This window comes from Bufo gargarizans, unplaced genomic scaffold (genome assembly GCF_014858855.1).
Source record: "Bufo gargarizans isolate SCDJY-AF-19 unplaced genomic scaffold, ASM1485885v1 original_scaffold_1135_pilon, whole genome shotgun sequence".
Taxonomy (NCBI): Eukaryota; Metazoa; Chordata; class Amphibia; order Anura; family Bufonidae; genus Bufo; species Bufo gargarizans.
In genome coordinates, this window is record NW_025334249.1 from 2902 (window position 1) to 26131 (window position 23230).

A 23230-nucleotide genomic window follows, 5' to 3' on the forward strand; every position below is an offset into this window, starting at 1 on the left:
AATGATAATTTTTACGCACTTAAAACCCGAAAACCCTTTTAAAACATACCTCATATAGGTGAATACAGCCCCTGTGACTAAAGAAATGTGGTAAAGAATGTTTAGTAAATTTGCAGACCTTCATACATACTCTTTGTCCCCTCCGTCATGCCACAATCCATTGAATTTGTTACTGTACACTAATCAACTGCAAGGAAAAGGACCATGAAGTCACCGTATATTTCACCTTTTAATACATTTGGTTCAAGTTACAATAAAACAATCTTCAGAGAACAGTACGAAAGTGCTTAGTGTAGTGTCATTGCATCAAACCATAGTTTGACTTCTATCTAAAAGTTCACATTAAAATCTAATGTGGGATAGTGATTGGACTAAACATTGATACATATACATATAAATATCATCATAACATTAACGGCTTATTCAGAGAGCCATATTTTTCGTTCATGTGCTATCTGCGCACAAGAAAGAATAAGAAATAAATGGCGCTATTTACACCTCCATTTTTCTGCAAAGAAACTCTGACCCCTCACTACTTTGGCCTGTGAATCATAGAACATGAACCAGTTGCCAGGTCCGTGCCTTAGGCTGAATCATACCTTAGTTTGAGAACAGTGTTACAAAAGTGAATGAAGTAATAAGCCACATTTACATCATTTTAGTTCTCCTTGTTCTTTAATGAACACATGGAAATAGCCTTTTGTCCAAGATTTCTTCTCCCAATGTTAGATAAGCAAATCAGTAATATTGTGAGCAACAGATCTCTAGTGTCAACTTAGTTATCAGACACCCCACTCAAAAACACAAAGAAGTGCCACATTAATAAAAAGTTCTACGTGCTATATTACAGTATTTACAATAAACCAATGTGCTCGCTCAAACATAGGATTCCTTAGCATACTGTATCTGATCATAAATCTCAAAGATTGGCTGACTGCATCTTCGATTTATACATTCGTGCTTGTTCCTCTGACTGGATTCATAATTGGTTCTAGCAAGTCCTGATTTTGTTCTCTCAAGCTGGCAATTTGGCAGAATTTGTTCACAAGTATTGTCCATCTTTACCTCAGTAACAGAATTGGGTCTATTGTCAGTTAAGAGAAATGTTCTCTACATGAATGGAGTCTGTTGAAGGTCCAATAGGTGTAAAGCAGTCAATACTTGATACACTGTCTCTCACGGTTTGCACAGTTATGCTATGACTGTAAGGGCTTCCATTTTTATGGACTGACTCTTCATATGAGGGAGGCTTCCCAGGATTTCGTTGGTCTACCATTCTGAACACTTCATCTACAGATAATTTCCTGGCAGATTTAGGTTTTATTCTAACAACTTGTGGATGTTGGAAAGCCTTGTCCCTAAAACCATCACTCTCAGTTTGGTTCCTGTAACGAAAACTTTGGCTGAATCCATTTCGTTGTAATCCACCACCATTATCTCTGTCAGGACCCCAGCTTTGTGTTTTCGTTACCAGTTTTTTGTGTTTTGCATAACAAAAAGAATTTGAGTGCTTCTTCATTTCTTGTCCAACTTTGATCATATCATTCATGACACCGCATTTTACATATAAAGAATTGTGCCTTGGCAAATCTTTTTTATTTGGACTAAAGGGGGATACAAGTGGAGAGCTAGTAAAAACTGAACAGTCTGAGAAAGAGCTGTCAAGAGAGCAGCTTGAGGATGCACTGACTAAAACGTCATCAATGATATTTGGGTCATAGTTTGTATTAATTTTCAGACCTTTTGGCATATTCTTCCTATACAAAGCTCGATCACAGTATTTCTCGGGGGAAGTAGTAGGCAGCTTATCATTATTACACTGTAGACATTGTTTCCTGATTGCAACATCATCATGACTTCTGGTTAGCTTCTTTTCAGCTATTGGCTTATCATGCTGTGAAGGAAAAATAAATGGTTCCGAGCATCTTCTGCCCATGCTGTTGACCTCTTTTTTAAAGTGGGTTATAGGCAAATTTGAAAGAATCATATCATGGTATATTGTGTCCTGCTCATTTTCACCTCTGCTGGATCTTTGCTGCTCAGTTTGGTATCTGGTGAAAGTACCTGCATTACACTCATGGTCTGGGTCAGTACTGTCATAAGCAGAGTCATTCGGAAGAAAAGGCAATTCTGTAAAAGACAACATATGTTTTCTTAGTTTTCGTATATATGCACACTTTTAGTTATTACATACTGTATATACTCATTTATATTTCAGGTCATTTACTATATTTCAGCTTAGGGTAGGTGCACACCTCGGTTTAACTGATCCAGCTGGCTGTTACAGCAGAGAACAGTATGCCACCTAGCCGGATATTGCTGTTCACTGCTGGACTCTATTGAAATAATGTGATCCGAAGGGGATCCGGACGCTTTCCTGTCGGCTCAGTTAAACAAAGGTGTTAACTTAGGCCTGTTTCACACTGCAATTTGTATTTCCGGCAGGCTGTTCAAGCAGGGAATATCCTGCCAGAGCTCTCTGGACCGTGCAGCATTTTTTGCCCGATGGAATCCTGGCATATTTAGTTAGTGGACGGATCTCTGTTAAACCCCATTATTGTCAACTGGGCTGGCAAGCATTCTGGTAACATCCAGCAATGCCGGATCCAGAGAGCTCTGGCAGTGTGAAACATGCCTTAACGTAAGTACTTTTCAGGTGTAGGGTTTAAAAAAAGCCAAAGATCCCTGATTTTCAGATCTCTTTGGCTATGAGTGAATGAGACCTGTAGATCATAGAATTCTGAACTGTAGTTTTCAAGTGTATGGAGAGAACACAATGGTGATCATATCTAAGAAATTTTACATAGGACCAGGGTTGTCACGATACCAAAATTTTGATTCCATTTTGAAACCATAAAAAAGTATTGAGATACTATTCGATACCACGCGAAAAAAATAAAACCCCAAAAAAGCTGCGTGCATTCCGCATTTTATGGAACAACTGCTCCATAATCGAACAGTTCTATCCTATTTTTTGGGGGTACAAGTGACAAAAAAATGGCGAATCCCAAATTTATTTTTTCTGTTATGGCGTTCACCGTATAGGAGATATTTTTTTATGTTTTATCGGTTTGGACTTTTTGGACGTGAGGATATAAACAGATTCATTTTAAAAATAATAACTTCATGCCACAAACTACTGAATATTCAAATATAAGTAGACACCAAGTGACATGTACAATGTTACTTTACCTTCTTTACATACCTGGACTATTAATGTTTTCTAGAGATTCCTGTTCCAAATTGCTGATTAACTGTGATACATCTTCACCAAACAATTCAGAGCAGTGATCTATGAAGAACTCAACCAGCAATGTGACCTGGTAAAATAAGGACACATAGAAGTAAGCATACAGGGAGTCAAAACTGAAAAAAATAAAAATGAAACTTTTATGTTTTGTGGATTTAAAGAGTGAATTAATTACATTGACATATTTCCTCTATAAATGAAGAAATCTTTCCAAATATGACTCTAAGGCAGGCATCCTCAAACTGCGGCCCTCCAGCTGTTGCAAAACTACAACTCCCAGCATGCCTGAACAGCCTACAGGTATCAGCCTACAGCAGGGCATTGTGGGAGTTGTAGTTTTACAACAGCTGGAGGGCCGCAGTTTGAGGATGCCTGCTCTAAGCTATTATAGGTAGAACTGTTAATATAGTAATATGGTATACAAGGCAGAACCCAGGGGTATACACAAAGGATTAAAACTGCCCCCTTGGTGTCTGGCTGGCACTCAAAGACAGTAATTTAAGATTCTTAGAGGAACTGTACACAGATGTCTCCTTCTCTTTAAAGTGGTTGTACACCTTTATGTGCATCTTTAAGTTTTTTTTACATACCCCACAGCATTTCAGCAGACCCACTGTGGTGATCATATTTACCTGATCCCCGCCAAAAAGGTTCTGACTCCATTGTTGCCCTATTGTTGTCATTGTGTCAACATCCGGTTTGTCATGGGCATGCGATCTCTGCAGCCAATTACAGTCCATAGCAGTGACCTATCAACCAATGATTGGCTGCAGTGGTCACGTGCTTCACGTCAAACTGGATTTTAACAAGAGGACATCCAAGGTTCAGACCGGCAGCGATGGAACCAGAACCAGTGTTGTGGGGTTTGTAAAAAAAAAACAAAAAAAAAATTCATAAAGGTGCACGACTCCTTTAAGCACTGGGGAGAGGATCTTTGTGTAATATTGCTGAAAGAACGTTAAAAAAGTTACTTTGCCATGAAAGAGCTGGGCATGGGGCAGACTGAAAAACAGAAAAGAGCACGTTTTGGAATAGAGAGGAAGAGCTGTCAGTGAACTGGGCTGGAGCTGGGGAGAGGAGAGTCATATATCTGGTCCAGTCACATAATACTGGTCTAGGATGGCTGTGGACTGGTTAAAGTTGCAAAATAAAATTAAAAAATATCTTATTGATTTTGTAATTTAAGGGCAGCCATGTTTTACCAGTTATTCCATTTTAAAGTTAGGCTACTTTCACACTCGCGTTTTGGGGGCGGATCCATCATGGATCTGCAAAAACAGATCCATTACAATAATACAACTGCATGCATCCGTTCAGAACGGATCCGTTTGTATTATCTGTAACATAGCCAAGACGGATCCGTCATGAACTCTATTGAAAGTCAATGGGGAGATGGATTTGTTTTACATTGTGTCAGATTGTGTCATAGAAAACAGTCACTATTGACTTACATTGTGTGTCAGGATGGATACGTTTGGCTCAGTTTCATCAAGCAGGCAGCATTTTGGTGTCCGCCTCCAGAACGGAATGGTGAGGCGAACTTATGCATTCTGAGCGGATCCTTTACCATTCAGAATGCATTAGGGCAAAACTGATCCGTTTTGGACCGCTTGTGAGAGCCCTAAACAGATCTCACAAACGGAAAGCCAAAACGCCAGTGTGAAAGTAGCCTTACTGATATGGTAAATGCTAAACTATGCAGTGGTGCTTGAAGATAGTTATTTTATTGCTATCCTTTTCCAACATGTCACTCGTTCTTCTGTTTACCTTTTCGTTCAGCTCCTTTTGAGTTTCAAGGGGAAGGTTCTTATCAACCTGAGGGATGAGCATGGTTGGAGCAATGCAAACTGCTAAGTTTCTGGCGTCCATCTTGTTTATATCTGAAGCTTTACTAATATGATGGAGAACACATATCAAGTGTCGTAGCAAAATAAAATTTGGTTTTGGTAGTTTCTCTGAAGCACTGCAAAAAGGGAAACAAAAAGCAGTTAGAATTTCTGAAATCTTAGTCCAACCATTCTAAAAACTTCCAACTCATGCATGAAACTAAAGACTTCCCTACAAAAGAGGAACTAGAATGCAAAATTTTTCACCAAAAACTCCCGTTCAGATTCTGATACGTTCAGGTTAGACTAGCTGAAGCAGCAGTAACAAAAAAAAAAAAAAGTGATCCTTGGGCATGTAGATTAGTAATAGCTGTTAATATACAGCATAGGCCAAAAGCAGATAAGCAATAAATAAAAGTAAAAAAAAAGTGTTTGAATTTCTAAAACTCATGAAGAAAAAAAACTATAAATAGATTAAATATACAATGGTCACTCTGACAACAGTGGTCTCAAATTGCTATATTTTCAACTTCCAATGGACAATCGCAGAGTACAACCATAATGAATTTACCATGCCAAAATCACAGCCAGTCTATGGCACATGTGATTGGAAGGAAGATTCAGATCAGAATGAATATTTTACTGGTAGCAGATACATGATTGGCCACAACACTGTATGTACTGTGTGTACTGTTACTATACAAGACCTTAAAGAAGCTCTCACCTTTTCATTTCCTCAATTTTCTCTTCCAACCTTGGCTTCTCCAATGAAGACATCCACTTGCTATAAAGTTCAGATGACAGCAGCTGGTTTGGGATCCCTCTTAAGAAATCCTGATATTGAGAGAATATTTTTTAGATTATTTGACATACATAGACAAATATGGTAGATTTATCAGTTACAAAGCAGGATACTGAAAGACCTTTGATTTGATTCTGAAGTGAATGGGGGTTCTGGGTTCTGTATAGCTACAGGGTCAGGCAGTACATATTCACAAGGTGCTGGCTCACCATGTGTGGGGAACAGCGTTTAGGTTCACCAACAAGACACGCTGCCTTGGTTAGGGCATTTCGATACAGAGATAGGACAGGAAATTGAACCGTGGAAACAGATAAGTGAAAGCCATTCTCCCTAATGGACAACCATTGTAATAAGATGAAACAACCAGATGTTCCCACAAGAAGCATCATTGATAATTTTAGACTCCAAAAAGTAAATAATGGTAAAGGACATAGTAGTCTAATTTACCTTAAATACAACAGCCAATAGGTGCACAGATTTGCTTTTCAAGTCCAAGTCCCTTCCATAGTTCAGGTCATCCTTGAGTTCCTTGCGAGCTCGCTCATTGGCAGCTTTGCGAAAAATGCCTTCCGTCTGTGGACCTTGCACTCTCAGGATAGTTAATATGTCCTGAAGAGAAATTATGAAAAAGGAATTGTTTCTTTATGTCAATACTTTTGTGGTATATTTATTACTGGTAAATGAACTAACTGTCCTCTATTCTCTAGGTTCACAACTTATGGTAGACATAGCCTAGGAGGTACATACTCTTGAGTTACCTCAAGGCTGTGCTGTCTTGAGGTACTGTAAATAAAAGAAACCACCACCTTAGCTCCACAAGATATCATTTGTTTAAGTATGGGGTTTTTGGCTCTAAACGATAAATTTCACCAATCTGTCCAAAGTAAATTAGTTGATAAAGCATGTCCTTTATGGAGTAGGATAACCAGCATTACTAGGTTGTATTAACATTTGGTAGTTATGTCTTAAACCCCTTAATTTCTCCACAAATTTGGAACAAACATGGAAACAACTGAGACAAATCTGTCATGTGTAAGGCTACTATCACATCTGTGTTTTCCTTTCTGGTTTTGAGATCCGGCAAAGGATCTCAAAACCGGAGGAAAAACACATCAGTTTTGTCCATTCGTTGTCAATGGGGACAAAAGTGAACAAACCAGAAAGGAGTGCACCAAATGCATTCTATTCCATTTTGTAGCTTTCCCATGCTGGACACAAAACCACTTCAAGCAGACGGATCAGGCATGAAATAAAATGTAAGTCAATAGTGCCGGATCCGTTTTTCGGACACGGAAAAAAACGGATCCGGCACCCATTGACTTACAATGATTTTAGTGCCGGATCCATCTTGTTCATTTTGGAGATAATACAATGGAATCCATTCTGAACGGATGGAGACGGTTGTATTATTGACCGGATGCGTTTTTGCTGATCCCCTGCCGGATCCAGCAAAAACTTTTATTTTTTTCTTTCTGGTCAAAGCCATTTTTATGTCAGAAAATAGGTGTAACATACAGTCATGGTAGTTTGAAAAACCCAGCTGTACTCGTAGAAAGCGGATTTATCAAGAAACCATTTTCATTTTACAATGAAGGAGCTCACGAGCGGAGCAGAACGCTTCCGTCCAGCCCTGATGCAGTCTGAATGGATGCGGATCCGCTCAGACTGCATCAGTCTGGCGGCGTTCAGCCTCCGCTCCGCTCGCCTCCGCACGGCCGTGCGGACACCTGAACGCTGCTTGCAGCGTTCAGCTGTCCGCCTGGCCGTGCGGAGGCGTGCGGATCTGTCCAGACTTACAATGTAAGTCAATGGGAACGGATCCGCTTGAAGATGACACCATATGGCTCAATCTTCAAGCGGATCCATCCCCCATTGACTTTACATTGAAAGTCTGAACGGATCCGCTCAGGCTACTTTCGCACTTAGAAATTTTTCTAAGTTATTAATGCAGACGGATCCGTACTGAACGGAGCCTCCGTCTGCATTAATATGATCGGATCCGTTCAGAACGGATCCGATCAAGCGCAAGTGTGAAAGTAGCCTTAGTCAATAGGAGCCGGATCTGTTTTATTTCATGTCAGAGAAAACGGATCCAGCACCTTTGACTTACATTTTGTTTCATACCAGATCCGTCTTGATCAGTATCCCATGACGCACACAAAAGCTCTGCTTGCAACGTTTTTGTGTGTGGCATGGGAACAAAACAGAACGGAATGCATTCTGGTGCACTCCGTTCCATTCAGTTCAGTTTTGTCCCTATTGACAATGAATGGAGACAAAACTGAAGCGTTTTCATCCGGTTTTGAGATCCTATGGTGGAGGTGAAAGTAGCCTTATACACATAAAGCATTTACTATTCTTTTGGACGCTTGTACTATTAAGTGTAACTGTATCCACTCAAAAGGCCACCAAGAAGACATTTCCTGTCTACCACCAAACATTCCCATGAACAAGAGCAGCACTATTTCCGGAAGCATAATGAAAAAAAGACCTTTCTCTAATTGTATACAGCCCCTTTACAAAAACAAATAGAAATCTTGCTTACAAGTATTGCTTTGGGAAGGTTGTCCTCCTCACAGATAATGGATAGTGGTTGGTCAAATAAGGTGGTCTTTAGTTCTGGTGGACTTGAAGACTCTGAGAGGTTTGAGCTTCGTCTTAATGTAAAGGGCCAGGAGATGACTGCTTTTCTCTTCTTGGGGCTTTCTGGACAGAGCAAGAAAAGAGACACAAATGAAATGAAATGTTGTGGCAAACCACAAGAGAAATATTCTGCTTAGACCTGTCATACTGGGAAAGTTCTATCATATCAGTTTCCAGTGTGGGCACTCTGACAGTATGTCACATAACTATACCAAAACAGACCAACCATTGCAGAATTATCCACTGCGGGTCTCATCACCTGTGGATTTGAAAACTTTGCTGTGGTTGAGGTTTATGAAAAAAAAACTATTCACTTATATTGGACTATAATTTCCTGCAAATTTCTAGTGCAGAATCCACATTGCAAATCTGCCACGTCTGATTGCTATCATCGTCATTCTGCATCTAGTTCTTAACTAGAACCAAACTCCATAAAGCAACGATTTTACTCACCGATGGCATGGTAGATGCCCCCCTCACCGATCACGTCTGCCAATAATTGGTACTTCTTGGCATCTGCCTGTGAAAAAGAATAAAGAAACTATAAGATATGACTGGATATTATTCAGATCCATTAAACTAAAGAATATTACTAAAATAATTTACAATTTGCTGTCTTAGGAAACGCCATACATTTCCATCACTCAGACATTATCAAGTCACCATAAATTTCATTGCTGTCATCATGAATCAGGCACATTTATATTCAGAGGCTGGAAACCTGGCTGAAAATGAGCTGCCCACACTGTTCATTATAAAGCATTAGATTGGTTTCTTTTAAAGGGATCCGGTCATCAGTTTGTCCCTCTAAAATGGTCCCACCATACTCCACATTATGAAAAGCCCATTCTTAAAGGGAACCTGTCACCTGGATTTGATGTATAGAGTTGAGGACATGGGTTGCTAGATGGCCGCTAGCACATCCGCAATACCCAGTCCCCATAGCTCTGTGTGCTTTTATTGTGTTAAAAAAAAAAAAGATTTGATACATATGCAAATTAACCTGAGATGAGTCCTGTATGTGAGATGAGTCAGGGACAGGACTCATCTCAGGAAATTTGCATATGTATCAAATCAGTTTTTTTACACAATAAAAGCACACAGAGCTATGGGGACTGAGTATTGTGGATGTGCTAGCGGCCATCTAGCAACCCATGTCCTCAGCTCTATACACAAAATCCCGGTGACAGGTTCCCTTTAATGTATCCCTGTTTGTTTCCAGTAGCCTAGTGTAACTTACAAAAAAAGTTTTTAAATGTCCTGCATTGTAAGTAGATACGGCCAAAGGTGTAGATCGGTTGTATATTCTGTTTGGAAGTCTCTGGCTTTTTTTTATCTGTAACACAAACCCCTCTTTCATTGATTGATGTGGATGTCTTCTCCATATCTAGCACTTGTGCTCCAGCAGTGAACTGGCACATACATATTGGGAATTCCCTGTTGTGGGCAGAGGCTTCAGTTCCCTTCTGCTCGTGAACTGGTTGCTATCTACCTCCCAAGTAGAACACCATTCACAGCAGTACAGTGGAAGCTCTTGATTCGAAGAAAACAGGATGCGTCATCCATATCAATCAAGGAAATACAAAGTGGGTTACATATGAAAACTTTGGAAATGTCCAAGCAGGATAAAAGGCCTCTTTACACTGATTGATATAGCGGATGATTGTCAGGAAGGAAGCATTCCTTACTGATAATCGCCTGCTCATCAGTGGAGGGAGCCTCTGCATTTACATGCAGCGCTCTCCTCCACAGTAACAGGAGCAGCGATCACTAATGCCATCACTCATCCCCATACAGAATCATGGCAGGCAGCAGAGGCTGTTTAGATGGCCCAATCTGCTGCCGACAACTGATGATTTAGATGACTGCATGAAAGATGTGATTACCTGTTCATTGTATCAGTGGCACCTTTAAATGGCCGATTATCTCAAAGGAGCGTTCGTACAAACACTCGCTAGCGATAATCTGCCAGAATATTGGGCGGTGAAAAGGGGCCTTAAGTTATGCTGCACTACTGGGGACAAATAGGGATACATTTTGAAAAGTCTAATTGATTGATTGTAAGCCGGGTTCTCTGTAATGTCTGATTTTGTTTGTACAGATGTAGCAGAGTTAACAGTCACAGTCATCACGTGATAATTAGATGCAATAACTCACCAAGTGTGTGTGTTAACTCTACTGCATTTGCCTAGACTTGAATAAGAAGTACAGATGCAGCAGAGTTAACAGTCACAGTCATAACACGTTAACTGTGATAACTCATCAAGTATGACTGTTAGCTCTACTACATCTGTACATGTTCCCTCTGATTGCAAAGTGATACAGAATATGCTGATGCTATAGAAATAAAGATTATTATTATAATAGGTCTTTACATAACCTAGAGCATGGTAGGAAAACTTTTAAAAGCTGTTGAGATATATATATATATATATATATATACACACACACACACACACACACACACACACACAGAGAAAGGTCATGCAGTGAATAGACTATTGTGCATAATTTGAACTGCTAAGCTCATCCTCCTGATGTCATTCATTGTTTCCACTAAACAGAACAGTATATGAATAAATGAGAAGTAGATTTTTCTTTTAAGAGGAACCATTCATGGTTGTTTCCTCCATTCAAACACATACAAAACATACATCAGTGACTCACTTCTGTATGGCAGTCGATTAAGGTATCCATGTTGTTGGCAGCCAGAGCTTTAGACTGCAATGAAAATAAAATAAGGATCGTGATGATGATGACGACGGAGTCTGAACTCAGGCATATAAACTAAAACATATAGCTCATATAGTATACTTACAGCATTGCAGCCTGTGAGAACCTTCATTAGTAATGCTGCACAGGGGGCAGTAGTACCCTCAATCCCACCAACTTCTCTTATCTGCCTGTAAGCAGAAATCGTTTGGTTAGCTGTCAGAATCCAACTGAACCTTCAGGAGATCTAAACCCATCTATGGTCACTTTATTCTCATCTTTTGCATAATACTTTAATCAATAATAACATCTACTATTTGTTTTGTATATTTATGGTTGAGTTTTCACTTCAGTTATTTGATCAGTTATTTGCATAATTTATTGCGCACCACAAACAGGTGCAGGTCAAAAACACAGAACAGGTGCAAATCTTTACTTTAGGCCTCTTGCACACGAACGTTGTGTGCCCATGGCCATATTGCGGTCCGCATACGGCGGGTCGGCAATACACAGGCACCGGCCCCGGCCCGTGTGCACTCCGCATCATGGATGCGGACCCATTCACTTGAATGGGTCCACAATCACGGAGATGCGCAACTGAAGCTCTAACTGTTGGAAATAACTCATCGAATAACCGAAATGTGAACTTAGCCTATCATGTGCACATGAAAAAATTTAGGGAACACAAGGGCCATTCTAATGGGGTATTGCAAAATATGAAAAGAGCAAACACTATTATATCATTATGGTTATTGTATTGTATTCTGTATATATTATATACATGGTAAATGGTATATATTCAAAATGCTCTACTTCATGCCACCTGGTGGTCATAGGTGGTTCCACATGTGTAAAGCTACAGTTCTCCTTTCAGCAAGGATGATCCTGTAATAGCTTTGAGTGGCATGCTTACTCTTGCAGCTTTACTAAATTATTTTTTATGTAATTTTTAACCACGTATTATCTCAGACTGAGTGAATAAAGTCTAGAGAAAAGGCAATGCATAAAGGACATGAGCTGGAACCTTTCATCAATTTTTGCAACTTTAATTTTGAATTAGACTTGCAGTATACAGTAGCTATCCTGTGGGCTATATACATGTAAGTATGTGTGTTTATGTAGCCATGCAGTTTCTGTGGTTCATTACAAACTCAACATGCACAGTGCAAGTTATCAACCCAATAGTACTGAAAAACATGTTATCTAGAAGGGTGTCGCTTGAATGGCTGCACGTGAAAAGGGCGACTGTTCATCTCTTCAACCACAGGCAACTCCCATGGTGACACAATCAACATAACAGATAAAAAACAAAGTTTGAGCGGGTCAGATTATGTACACAGTGTCCTGTGATATCTACTCTGATAGTAGAGGTCTCATCATTGCAACCTTAAGAGCAGTGCTCGAATCTATAAAATCCTTGATACATCATATAAACCATAAGAACACACTATCAATTCAGAAACAGAAGCAAATCAAGTATTTACTATCATTTTATATATTATATTAGAGTCAAAAGTCACTAGGAATGACATACTTCAACATGCTGGATAACGAATAAATACCCTATACCTGTAATACACATGTCTAAATTAAGTAAGACAGTGATATATGTAATATAACTGCGCAAGGCGCATAAACAGTGAGCACGTTGTACACCACAGAGCTATAACTCCTCAGGTCACATGCAAGTAATATGAATATGAGCCATTGAAGGTAGAGTTAGGTATAAGGTATGAATGTTAACATGATTTGTCCTATTGAGCAAGAGAAATGTGATCTGTATGCATTTTCTGTACACAGCCGTGGAATATGTAGGCGTAATATAAATAATAGCTAATAACAATAATAATTCATATAAAAACATCCAATTATCTATGTAGAAAAATGTAATTTTAATAGCGTTTTTGCTGCCCTATTAACTTTTCATTCATCATTCATTTCTTATTGTCATACATTGTATTGGGCCACTTACCACACAAGTGTATCCAGCCAGAGTTCCTTCACTTCACAAGAACTGTAACAAAGAGGAGACAAGGTGCATTACCATCCAGCGCCAGGCTACAGTCTAGTGAAGTGTTCTCCACGCTTTCCTATTTTGTGTAGGGGGCAGGTGGAAATTCACAAGAGTCACGGAGACAGGAAGAAGCATCATTGTGGGTTGCTCTGTAAAAGTCACTGTTTTGCAAAGCACGCCTGCTTCCTCCTCTCTCATACAGGGGACTAGTAGTGGAAATCATGACAATACCCAGGTAAAATCACCCATGACATCACGGCCTGTGTTCTGGTGCCACCAAAACAATAAATCCTCCTTTTACGCAGACATTACATCCGATAACCAAAAGGAGCTTCATCAAAATCAGTATTACACGTAAAAGTATTATCATTAGATACAAGAACAATTAATAATAAGTTGCATTGTTTAGTGAAAGTTGTCAGAGGTAGTGGGTGTAAAACAAATGTCACAGAAGAAGAAAACATGTTTTTTCTGGGTGGGGTTAATTAAAGTGGCATTCCGCCATATGCTCAGAATAGGTAATCAATTCTGTTGAGTGAAGCATCCGAAGCAGAATTCGGTCTGAAATTTAGTAAAACTTCAGTTCTAAACAAATCAGCGTTTCTTCGCACTTCGTGTTAAATCATTTTTTCTAAAATGGCAGCTACACATTTTAGAAAGTGAAAGTAAATGTAGAGGAGACAAGCCCAGGAACGAGAGATCACCCATAATTCCAGGCAGCCTGCTAATCTGCATGTGAGGTTACAGCTAGGCAGAGCCCTATAAAACTCTGATCCCGCTCGTTCGCCGCCATTTTCTTGTGAGCTAAGCATTGGGTGAGACGTGACAAGACGCTTATGCACTAGGGACATTGTTGCTGCAAACTGTTAACAGGGACTGTAGGATAATATTGGAGAGGGAGAGTGCAGGGAGAGTGCAGGGAGAGTGCAGGGAGAGTGCAGGGAGACTGCAGGGAGACTGCAGGGAGAGTGCAGGGAGACTGCAGGGAGAGTGCAGGAGACTTCTGAACTACAGACTCTGCTACAATTTATTGTGGTGTACATAACTGTGCAGTGCACCAAGAGTCATAGGTATTCCATTCTGTTAGCTGTAGAGTTATTGTGCAGTCAGTATTATAGGCAGATTGGCCCAGGTATACCTGATTTATAGCGATTCTTGTTAAATTGGAGGTGTAGCAGGCTAACGATGTTGCAGAGATAATGGTGTAGCTGAGTGGATGAACACACTGATGTTGCAGCGTTGAAGAGTACACTGATGTAGCAGAGTACTTAGGCAAGCAGACAGGTGGTAAGAAGGGATGGCAAGTTCTTCTTGAACATTAAGGCGGTGTCTCGATGCATGAACTGGGTTTAAATGACCTGGTGGGATTATGTCACGCTATTGCAAGCCAAGTTCTGTGATGTTTGAGCAATGCGAAAGAGAAGTAACTGAGCTGAGACAAGGGGGAGAGCAAGGTAGTAAGTGGTGCAGGAACAGGGAAAGACTTGTGCTCATGCACATGAGTGTAACTGCAGTGGCTGCAGAAGATATCATTAGAACAGGGCTCCAAAGACTTTGATACTGTGGTATCGGAATGTGTAAGTGGTATCCATGGCTCCCCACTCCAGGATGGGGAAAATAACATAGTTGGACACAGGTACAACCTGCAAAAAGAATATTTACTGCTCTCGCATGGGGCAACATGTCTGACATATAGAATATTCTTAAAAGAATCAAGAGGCTAGGTGGTTATTTTTCCACATAGGGCAATGAATGGTTACAGAGTCTCTATAATGAAACAGTCTTAGGTAGAAAAGAAGGCATTGCTTACTCTTTCCCTTGGCTTGTGGTGCACCTAACCTCCCTGGGTGTTGACACCTTGGTTGGGATCTCCACTAGGTACAGTAGCAGCAATAAAGGTGGCTGAGGAGCAGTTAGTTCCCCAGATTCTCCAGGCTTGCAGTATTTCTCTACTCGCAACCACTCTACACTCTCCCTGCATAATCATGGTATCCGTCTCCTTGCAGCACTCAGTATTGCACACAGTATTGCTGTCAGTTGGACACCTCAGCTCAGTTTACTTAGCAACTGGCCTTGGTCACAGACCTGTCTTCTCTATAGGCCTTGGCTGCTATCAGGATGTGGGGCTAGGCTGCTTCTTTATATCCCTCAGCTTTGACTTCTACTACTGTGTGGTGCTCAGTTGCATTTGTGACTTTACTGTCACAGCAGATTTGTACCTATGACTGACTGACCTGTTACATGTGCGCTTGGCAGCTGAAGGCATCTGTGTTGGTCCCATGTTCATATTTGCCCACATTGCTGAGAAAAATGAAATTCTAATACATGAAAATGTTCCTCCGAGGTGTTGCCATTACACCTAGAGGATCCGCTTTCTCTGCAATTGCAGCGTCCTCTCCACTGATCCTCTAGGTGTAATGGCAGCTCCTCTTTGTTCCTAGAAGCTCATTTGCATATATTAAAAGTTAATTTTTCTGAGCAGTGCAGGCACATATGAACATGGGACCAACACAGATGCCTTCAGCTGCCGAGCGCACGTGGAACAGGTCAGCCAGGTACAAATCTGTTCACAGATGCCCTTTAACCTTGTGGAAGAGATAATTGTGTGCATCACCCAAGTTCTGTAGCATGACATCACTGTGTGCATTTTCTAGGACATAAAAATATGAGATATAGTAGATTTGCAGTAGATTTGATATGGTGTCAGGAGTTAGGGCTCTTTCACATGGGCGTCATGTTTTTTGCCCGGATAAGAGGCGGGTGCATTGCGGGAAAATGCACGATTTTTCAGCGCGAGTGCAAAACATTGTCATGCGTTTTTCACTCGCGTGAGAAAAATCGCGCATGTTTGGTACCCAAACCCGAACTTCTTCACAGAAGTTCGGGCTTGGGATTGATGTTCTGAAGATTGTATTATTTTCCCTTATAACATGGTTATAAGGGAAAATAATAGCATTCTGACTACAGAATGCATAGTATAATAGTGTTGGAAGGGTTAAAAAAAATAAAAATGACCTGTGGTGACGTCAGATCACATGCTCCAATCACATGGTCCATCACCATGGTGATGGAGCATGTGATCTGACATCACCACAGGTCCTTTAGCCCAAGCCCACAGCTAGCAAAGAACAGACCGGGAATGAACTACGCGAACAAGAGGATAAAGTGAGTTAACTTTTTAATTTTTTTAACCCTTCCAGCACTATTATACTATGCATTCTGTAGTCAGAATGCTATTATTTTCCCTTATAACCATGATATAAGGGAAAATAATACAGTGAATAGACTGTCACCTAGAACCCATGCGTGAAAATCGCACCGCATCCGCACTTGCTTGCGGATGCTTGCGATTTTCACACAACCCCATTCACTTCTATGGGGCCTGCGTTGCGTGGATTATCGCAACGCACAAAGAGGAGCATGCTGCGATTTTCACGCAACGCATAAGTGATGCATGAAAATCACCGCTCATGTGAACAGCCCCATAGAAATGAATGGGTCGGGATTCAGTGCGGGTGCAAGGCGTTCAACTCACGCACCCGCGCGGAATAATCGCTCGTGTGAAAGGGGCCTTAGGGTACCTGTTACAGAATTTTGCACCACTGCCTTCAAATATACTTTAGAACACTCTTTATTTTTGGGCGTATTAGGTTTGATAGAATGACCGGTCAATTACACTCGCCATCCTGACACTTTGACCCCATATCACAACCCTGCAGCGCTAGACAATAAATTGATTAAAGACTATTTTGTATAGCTTCCAGAAACTCTGAGTATATTGAAGATCTTAAAGCCTCCAAAACACCTCTTCTTCTTCACCCACTTTTCCTAATTGCAACCTATTTGAGCATGCTACTAAGGCCTCATGCACACGACAGTATTTTTTCACGGTCTGCAAAAACGGGGTCCGTAGGTCCGCGATACATGACCATTTTTTCGTCCGTGGGTCTTCTTTGATTTTTGGAGGATCCACGGACATGAAAAAAAAGTCGTTTTGGTGTCCGCCAGGCAGTGCGGAGCCAAACGGATCCGTCCTGAATTACAATGCAAGTCAATGGGGACAGATCCGTTTGACGTTGACACAATATGGTGCAATTGCAAACGGATCCGTCCCCCATTGACTTTTAATGTAAAGTCAGGAGTCCCTTTTATACCATCGGATCGGAGTTTTCTCCAATCCGATGGTATATTTTAACTTGAAGCGTCCCCATCACCATGGGAACGCCTCTATGTTAGAATATACTGTCGGATATGAGTTAGATCGTGAAACTCAGATCCGACAGTATATTCTAACACAGAGGCGTTCCCATGGTGATGGGGACGCTTCAGGTTAGCATATACTAAAAAACTGTGTACATGACTGCCCCCTGCTGCCTGTTTTTAACTCATTTGTGGCCAGTGCGGCCCCCCTCCCTCCCCTGTAGTTAACTCATTGTTGGCCAGTGCGGCCGGCCCCCCTCCCTCCCCTGTAGTTAACTCATTGTTGGCCAGTGGGCCCCCCCTCCCTCCCCTGTAGTTAACTCATTGGTAGCCAGTGGGCCCCCCCCTCCCTCCCCTGTAGTTAACTCGTTGGTGGCCAGCCCCCCTCCCTCCCCTGTAGTTAACTCATTGGTGGCCAGTAGGCCCCCCTCCCTCCCCTGTAGTTAACTCGTTGGTGGCCAGTGGACCCTCTCCCCTCCCTCCCCCTCCTAATTAAAATCTCCCCCCCTATCATTGGTGGCAGTGGAGAGTACCGATCGGAGTCCCAGTTTAATCACTGGGGCTCCGATCGGTAACCATGGCAACCGGGACGCTACTGCAGAAACGGTTGCCATGGTTACTTAGCAATTTGTAGATGCATCATACTTACCTGCGATCTGCGATGTCTGTGTCCGGCAGGGAGCTCCTCCTACTGGTAAATGACAGATCATTAGGCAATGCACCGCACAGACCTGTCACTTACCCGTAGGAGGAGCTCCCGACCGGACACAGACATCGCAGCTCGCAGGTAAGTATAATGCTTCTACAAATTGCTAAGTAACCATGGCAGCCGGGACTGCAGTAGCGTCCTGGTTGCCATGGCTACCGATCGGAGCCCCAGCGATTAAACTGGGACTCCGATCGGTACTTTCCACTGCCACCAATGATAGGGGGGGCGATTTTAATTAGGAGGGGGAGGGAGGGTAGAGGGCCCACTGGCCACCAATGAGTTAACTACAGGGGAGGGAGGGGGGGCCCACTGGCCACTAATGAGTTAACTACAGGGGAGGGAGGGGGGGGCTGGCTACCAATGAGTTAACTACAGGGGAGGGAGGGGGGCCCACTGGCCACCAATGTGTTAACTACAGGGGGGGGAGGGGGGGTCTGCCCCCTGCTACCGGGCAGCACCTGCCGGGCAGCAGGGGGCAGTCATGTACACAGTTCTTTTAGTATATTCTAACCTGAAGCGTCCCCATCACTATGGGAACGCCTCTGTGTTAGAATATACTGTCGGATCTGAGTTTTCACGAAGTGAAAACTCAGCTCTGAAAAAGCTTTTATGCAGACAGATCTTCGGATCCGTCTGTATGAAAGTAACCTACGGACACGGATCACGGACACGGATGCCAATCTTGTGTGCATCCGTGTTCTTTCACGGACCCATTGACTTGAATGGGTCCGTGAATAGAGATGAGCGAACTTCTGTTTTAAGTTCGGCGTCTAAAGTTCGGGGGCGGGTTACCGGAGAATCCCGATCTGGAACCGGATATGGATTCCGACTTCCGTTGTGGTCCGTGGTAGCGGAATCAATAATGGCCGATTATTGATTCCGCTACCACGGACCACAACGGAAGTCGGAATCCATATCCGGTTCCAGATCGGGATTCTCCGCTAACCCGCCCCCGAACTTTAGACGCCGAACTTAAAACAGAAGTTCGCTCATCTCTATCCGTGAACCATTGTCCGTCAAAAAAATAGGACAGGTCGTATTTTTTGGACGGATAGGATACACGGATCACGGTCTCGGCTGCAAAACTGTGCATTTTCCGATTTTTCCACGGACCCATTGAAAGTCAATGGGTCCGCGAAAAAAAAAGGAAAACGGCACAACGGCCACGGATGCACACAACGGTCGTGTGCATGAGGCCTTAATTGCATACAGTCAGTAAATAAAGTGGAGTTTGTTAGATTTTCTGGTTAAGAAATATAGTTATGAAACATCCACAGCCGTTGGCTTGAAGGAAGATGACACAATATGATTATGAAGTCAAATGAAATGAGAAAAGGTAGCACATAGGGAAATACAGTACAAGACACAAGACAACTGCATATGCATTTGAGTGATTCATAGGACAGTTGGATGTAGCATGTGAGGACATGTGACAGAAGTCATTCATAATGGGACGTAACTTAAAAGGGTTGTTGGCAGGGGCATCGCTAAAGACTCATGGGCTCTGGTGCAAGAGTTCAGCTTGGGTCCCCCTTCCCTAAATGATTTGTGTCCAGGGGCAGGGAAGCACATGGTATTCATGCTCCCTGAGGCAAATATTTAAATGGCACCCCCCAATGCCAATTTTTTACCTAACCCCTTCCCTAAAGCCAGAGGTGTATAACTTCACCAGCATGCACTTTTTATAATACTGTTGTCTTCTTATGCACCACAAGGGTCTTTGGGCCTCCTCAGGCTTCTAGGCCGGGTAGCGACTGCAACCTCTGCACCCCCTATAGCTATGCCCCTGGTTGTTGGGGTTAGATATATTGATAACCTATTATTTGTCACCAATATCATCGGTCAGCTGCATCCTCTTCAGTGTTTACCTGCATGCTGTATACTTTGTAGTGCCAGTGCAGTGTAATTACAGCTGTTTGTTCCATTCACTTGATGGGAGAAGAAGCTGCAAATAGCCTCCACCAGTACAGCGTGCAGGTAAACACTGGAGAGGATGCAGCACTTGCACAAGCACTGCGATCCCTTCAAACAGCTGATCAGCGAGGATGCCGGGAATCAGCACCCTACCAATCTGGTACTGAGGATGGTCATCAATATCTGTATCCTAAATAACCCCTTTAAGCTCCATGGGCAGAGGCGTAGCTATAGGGCAGTGATGGCGAACCTATGGCACGGGTGCCAGAGGCGGCACTCAGAGCCTTCTCTGTGGGCACCCGTGCCTTGGAAAAAGTCTATGGCGTACCAATATGCTTTAGACTTTTCCTGCCATTCATCAGCACAGGACGCACTATGAACAGCACAGGCAGCACACTGAATGTAGGCTATTAAGCTATTATAGCTATATGATAAAGTACATGAAAGATATACTCTATTGGTATTCAGGTTAAATTGCCGTGTTGGCACTTTGCAATAAATAAGTGGGTATTTGGTTGCAGTTTGGGCACTCGGTCTCTAAAAGGTTCACCATCACTGCTATAGGGTGTGCAGAGGTAGCAGTCGCTACCAGGCCCAGGAGCCTGGGGGGGCCCAAAGACCCTTGTGCCACATAAGAAGACACCGGTATTGTATAAAGTGCATGCTAGGAGAGCTCCGTTATAGTTTTGCACTGTGGCCCAGAATGTTCAAGTTAATCCTCTTGCTGAAGGGAAGGGGTTAGCTGAGGAATTCTGTTTCTATTTTTGCCTCAGGCAGCAAGAAGACTATGTGCTCCCCTGTCCCTGGCAACCCTCCGTGGTTGGTGGGCCCAAGCTGAACTCTTGCACCCGGGTCCTTGAGCCTTTAACTACGCCCCTGCCCATGGTCCAAAGACAGGGCTAAAGATCATACTCTTAAAGGATTATTCCTGAACATTTGCCCATGTAAGCATGTCTGCCTCTTTTATGTGGACATTAAAAAATTTTGGCCACTCCACACCACCTCATGCAAACAGGGTTCTGCTCCCTACAATAATGTGAATGACAGATTGCATTAACAGTTAAGGAATGCTCCATGTAAATGGAGCTATATAAGTTGTGATCAACTTGCTACTGTATATCGGTGCTTTTTGCAAACAAAAAAATCTGGTAGTGTAAATGGGCCCTAAATTGAACTTCCACATAGTGGTAATCTACAGGCTAATTTATGAACTAAGAATATTAGAAATTTAGCATACAAATGTAAAAAATTTTTTTTAATGCTTATGCCATGCAGACAAACATACAATTTGGAAGAAAAAGTATGTTAACCCTTTGGAATTATATGGATTTCTGCACAAATTGGTCATAAAATGTGATCTGATCTTCATCTAAGTCACAATAGACATTCACAATCTGCTTAAACTAATTACACACAAATAATTAAATGTTACCATGTTTTTATTGAACACACCATGTAAACATGCACAGTGCAAGTGGAAAAAGTATGTGAACCCCTAGACTAATGACATCTCCAAGAGCTAATTCGAGTGAGGTGTCAGCCAACTGGAGTCCAATCAATGAGATGAGATTGGAGGTGTTGGTTACAGCTGCCCTGCCCTATAAAAAAAACACACACCAGTTCTGGGTTTGCTTTTCACAAGAAGCATTGCCTGATGTGAATGATGCCTCGCACAAAAGAGCTCTCAGAAGACCTACGATTATGAATTGTTGACTTGCATAAAGCTGGAAATGGTTATAAAAGTATCTCCAAAAGCCTTGTTGTTCATCAGTCCACGGTAAGAAAAATTGTCTATAAATGGAGAAAGTTCAGCACTGCTGCTACTCTCCCTAGGAGTGTCCGTCCTGTAAAGATGACTGCAAGAGCACAGCGCAGACTGCTCAATAAGGTGAAAAAGAATCCTAGAGTGTCAGCTAAAGACTTACAAAAGTCTCTGGCATATGCTAACATCCCTGTTAGCGAATCTACGATACGTAAAACACTAAACAAGAATGGATTTCATGAGAGGATACCACAGAGGAAGCCACTGCTGTCCAAAAAAAACATTGCTGCACGTTTACAGTTTTCACAAGAGCACCTTAATGTTCCACAGCAGTAGTGGCAAAATATTCTGTGGACAGATGAAACCAAAGTTGATTTGTCTGGAAGAAACACACAACACTATGTGTGGAGAAAAAGAGGCACAGCACACCAACATCAAAACCTCATCCCAACTGTGAAGTATGGTGGTGTGGGCATCATGGTTTGGGGCTGCTGCGTCTGGGCCTGGACGGATTGCTATCATCGAAGGGAAAATGAATTCCCAAGTTTATCAAGACATTTTGCAGGAGAACTTAAGGCCATCTGTCCACCAGCTGAAGCTCAACAGAAGATGGGTGTTGCAACAGGACAACGACCCAAAAGCATAGAAGTAAATCAACCACAGAATGGCTTAAACAGAAGAAAATACGCCTTCTGGAGTTTCCCAGCCAGAGTCCTGACCTCAACCCGATTGAGATGCTGTGGCATGACCTCAAGAAAGCGATTCACACCAGACATCCCAAGAATATTGCTGAACTGAAACAGTTCTGTAAAGAGAAATGGTCAAGAATTACTCCTGACCGTTGTGCACGTCTGATCTGCAACTACAGGAAATGTTTGGTTGAAGTTATTGCTGCCAAAGGAGGTTCAACCAGTTATTAAATCCAAGGGTTCACATACTTTTTCCACCTGCACTGTGAATGTTTACATGGTGTGTTCAATAAAAACATGGTAACATTTAATTCTTTGTGTGTTATTAGTTTAAACAGACTGATTGTCTATTGTGCCTTAGATGAAGATCAGATCACATTTTATGACCAATTTGTGCAGAAATCCATATCATTCCAAAGGGTTCACATACTTTTTCTTGCAACTATACTACATACAACCATGTAATGCAATGTAACTGTGGATCAACAGGGGTTTCAGAATTATTTTTCAAAGATGTTGTTCAACCTCCACCTATATCTAATATTCAAGAGAGGCATAACCAAATATAATGCAAAAATAGCAAACTATATTGAAAAGTACAGGTTGATTTAAAAAACAAAAACAGAGGACCTACATTACCTACTCCATATTCTCAAGTACATGTATGCCTTGATATTTGCAAAGTTGTAATGAAAGAGTTGGAGAGTAA

The 23230-nt window shown here is 42.0% G+C and overlaps 1 protein-coding gene across 1 annotated transcript; it reads right to left on the reverse strand.

Annotated features, from left to right (window-relative positions):
* Positions 1-210: 210 nt before the first annotated feature.
* LOC122922999 (T-cell activation Rho GTPase-activating protein-like) lies at positions 211-13262 on the reverse strand. The gene is given in 11 exon segments (XM_044273787.1): positions 211-1092; positions 1094-2130; positions 3206-3320; positions 5018-5213; positions 5801-5910; positions 6326-6487; positions 8424-8584; positions 8975-9041; positions 11189-11242; positions 11340-11424; positions 13206-13262. Coding segments are annotated over 10 exon segments (2145 nt in total). The 5' UTR covers positions 11367-11424; positions 13206-13262; the 3' UTR covers positions 211-876.
* Positions 13263-23230: the final 9968 nt, after the last annotated feature.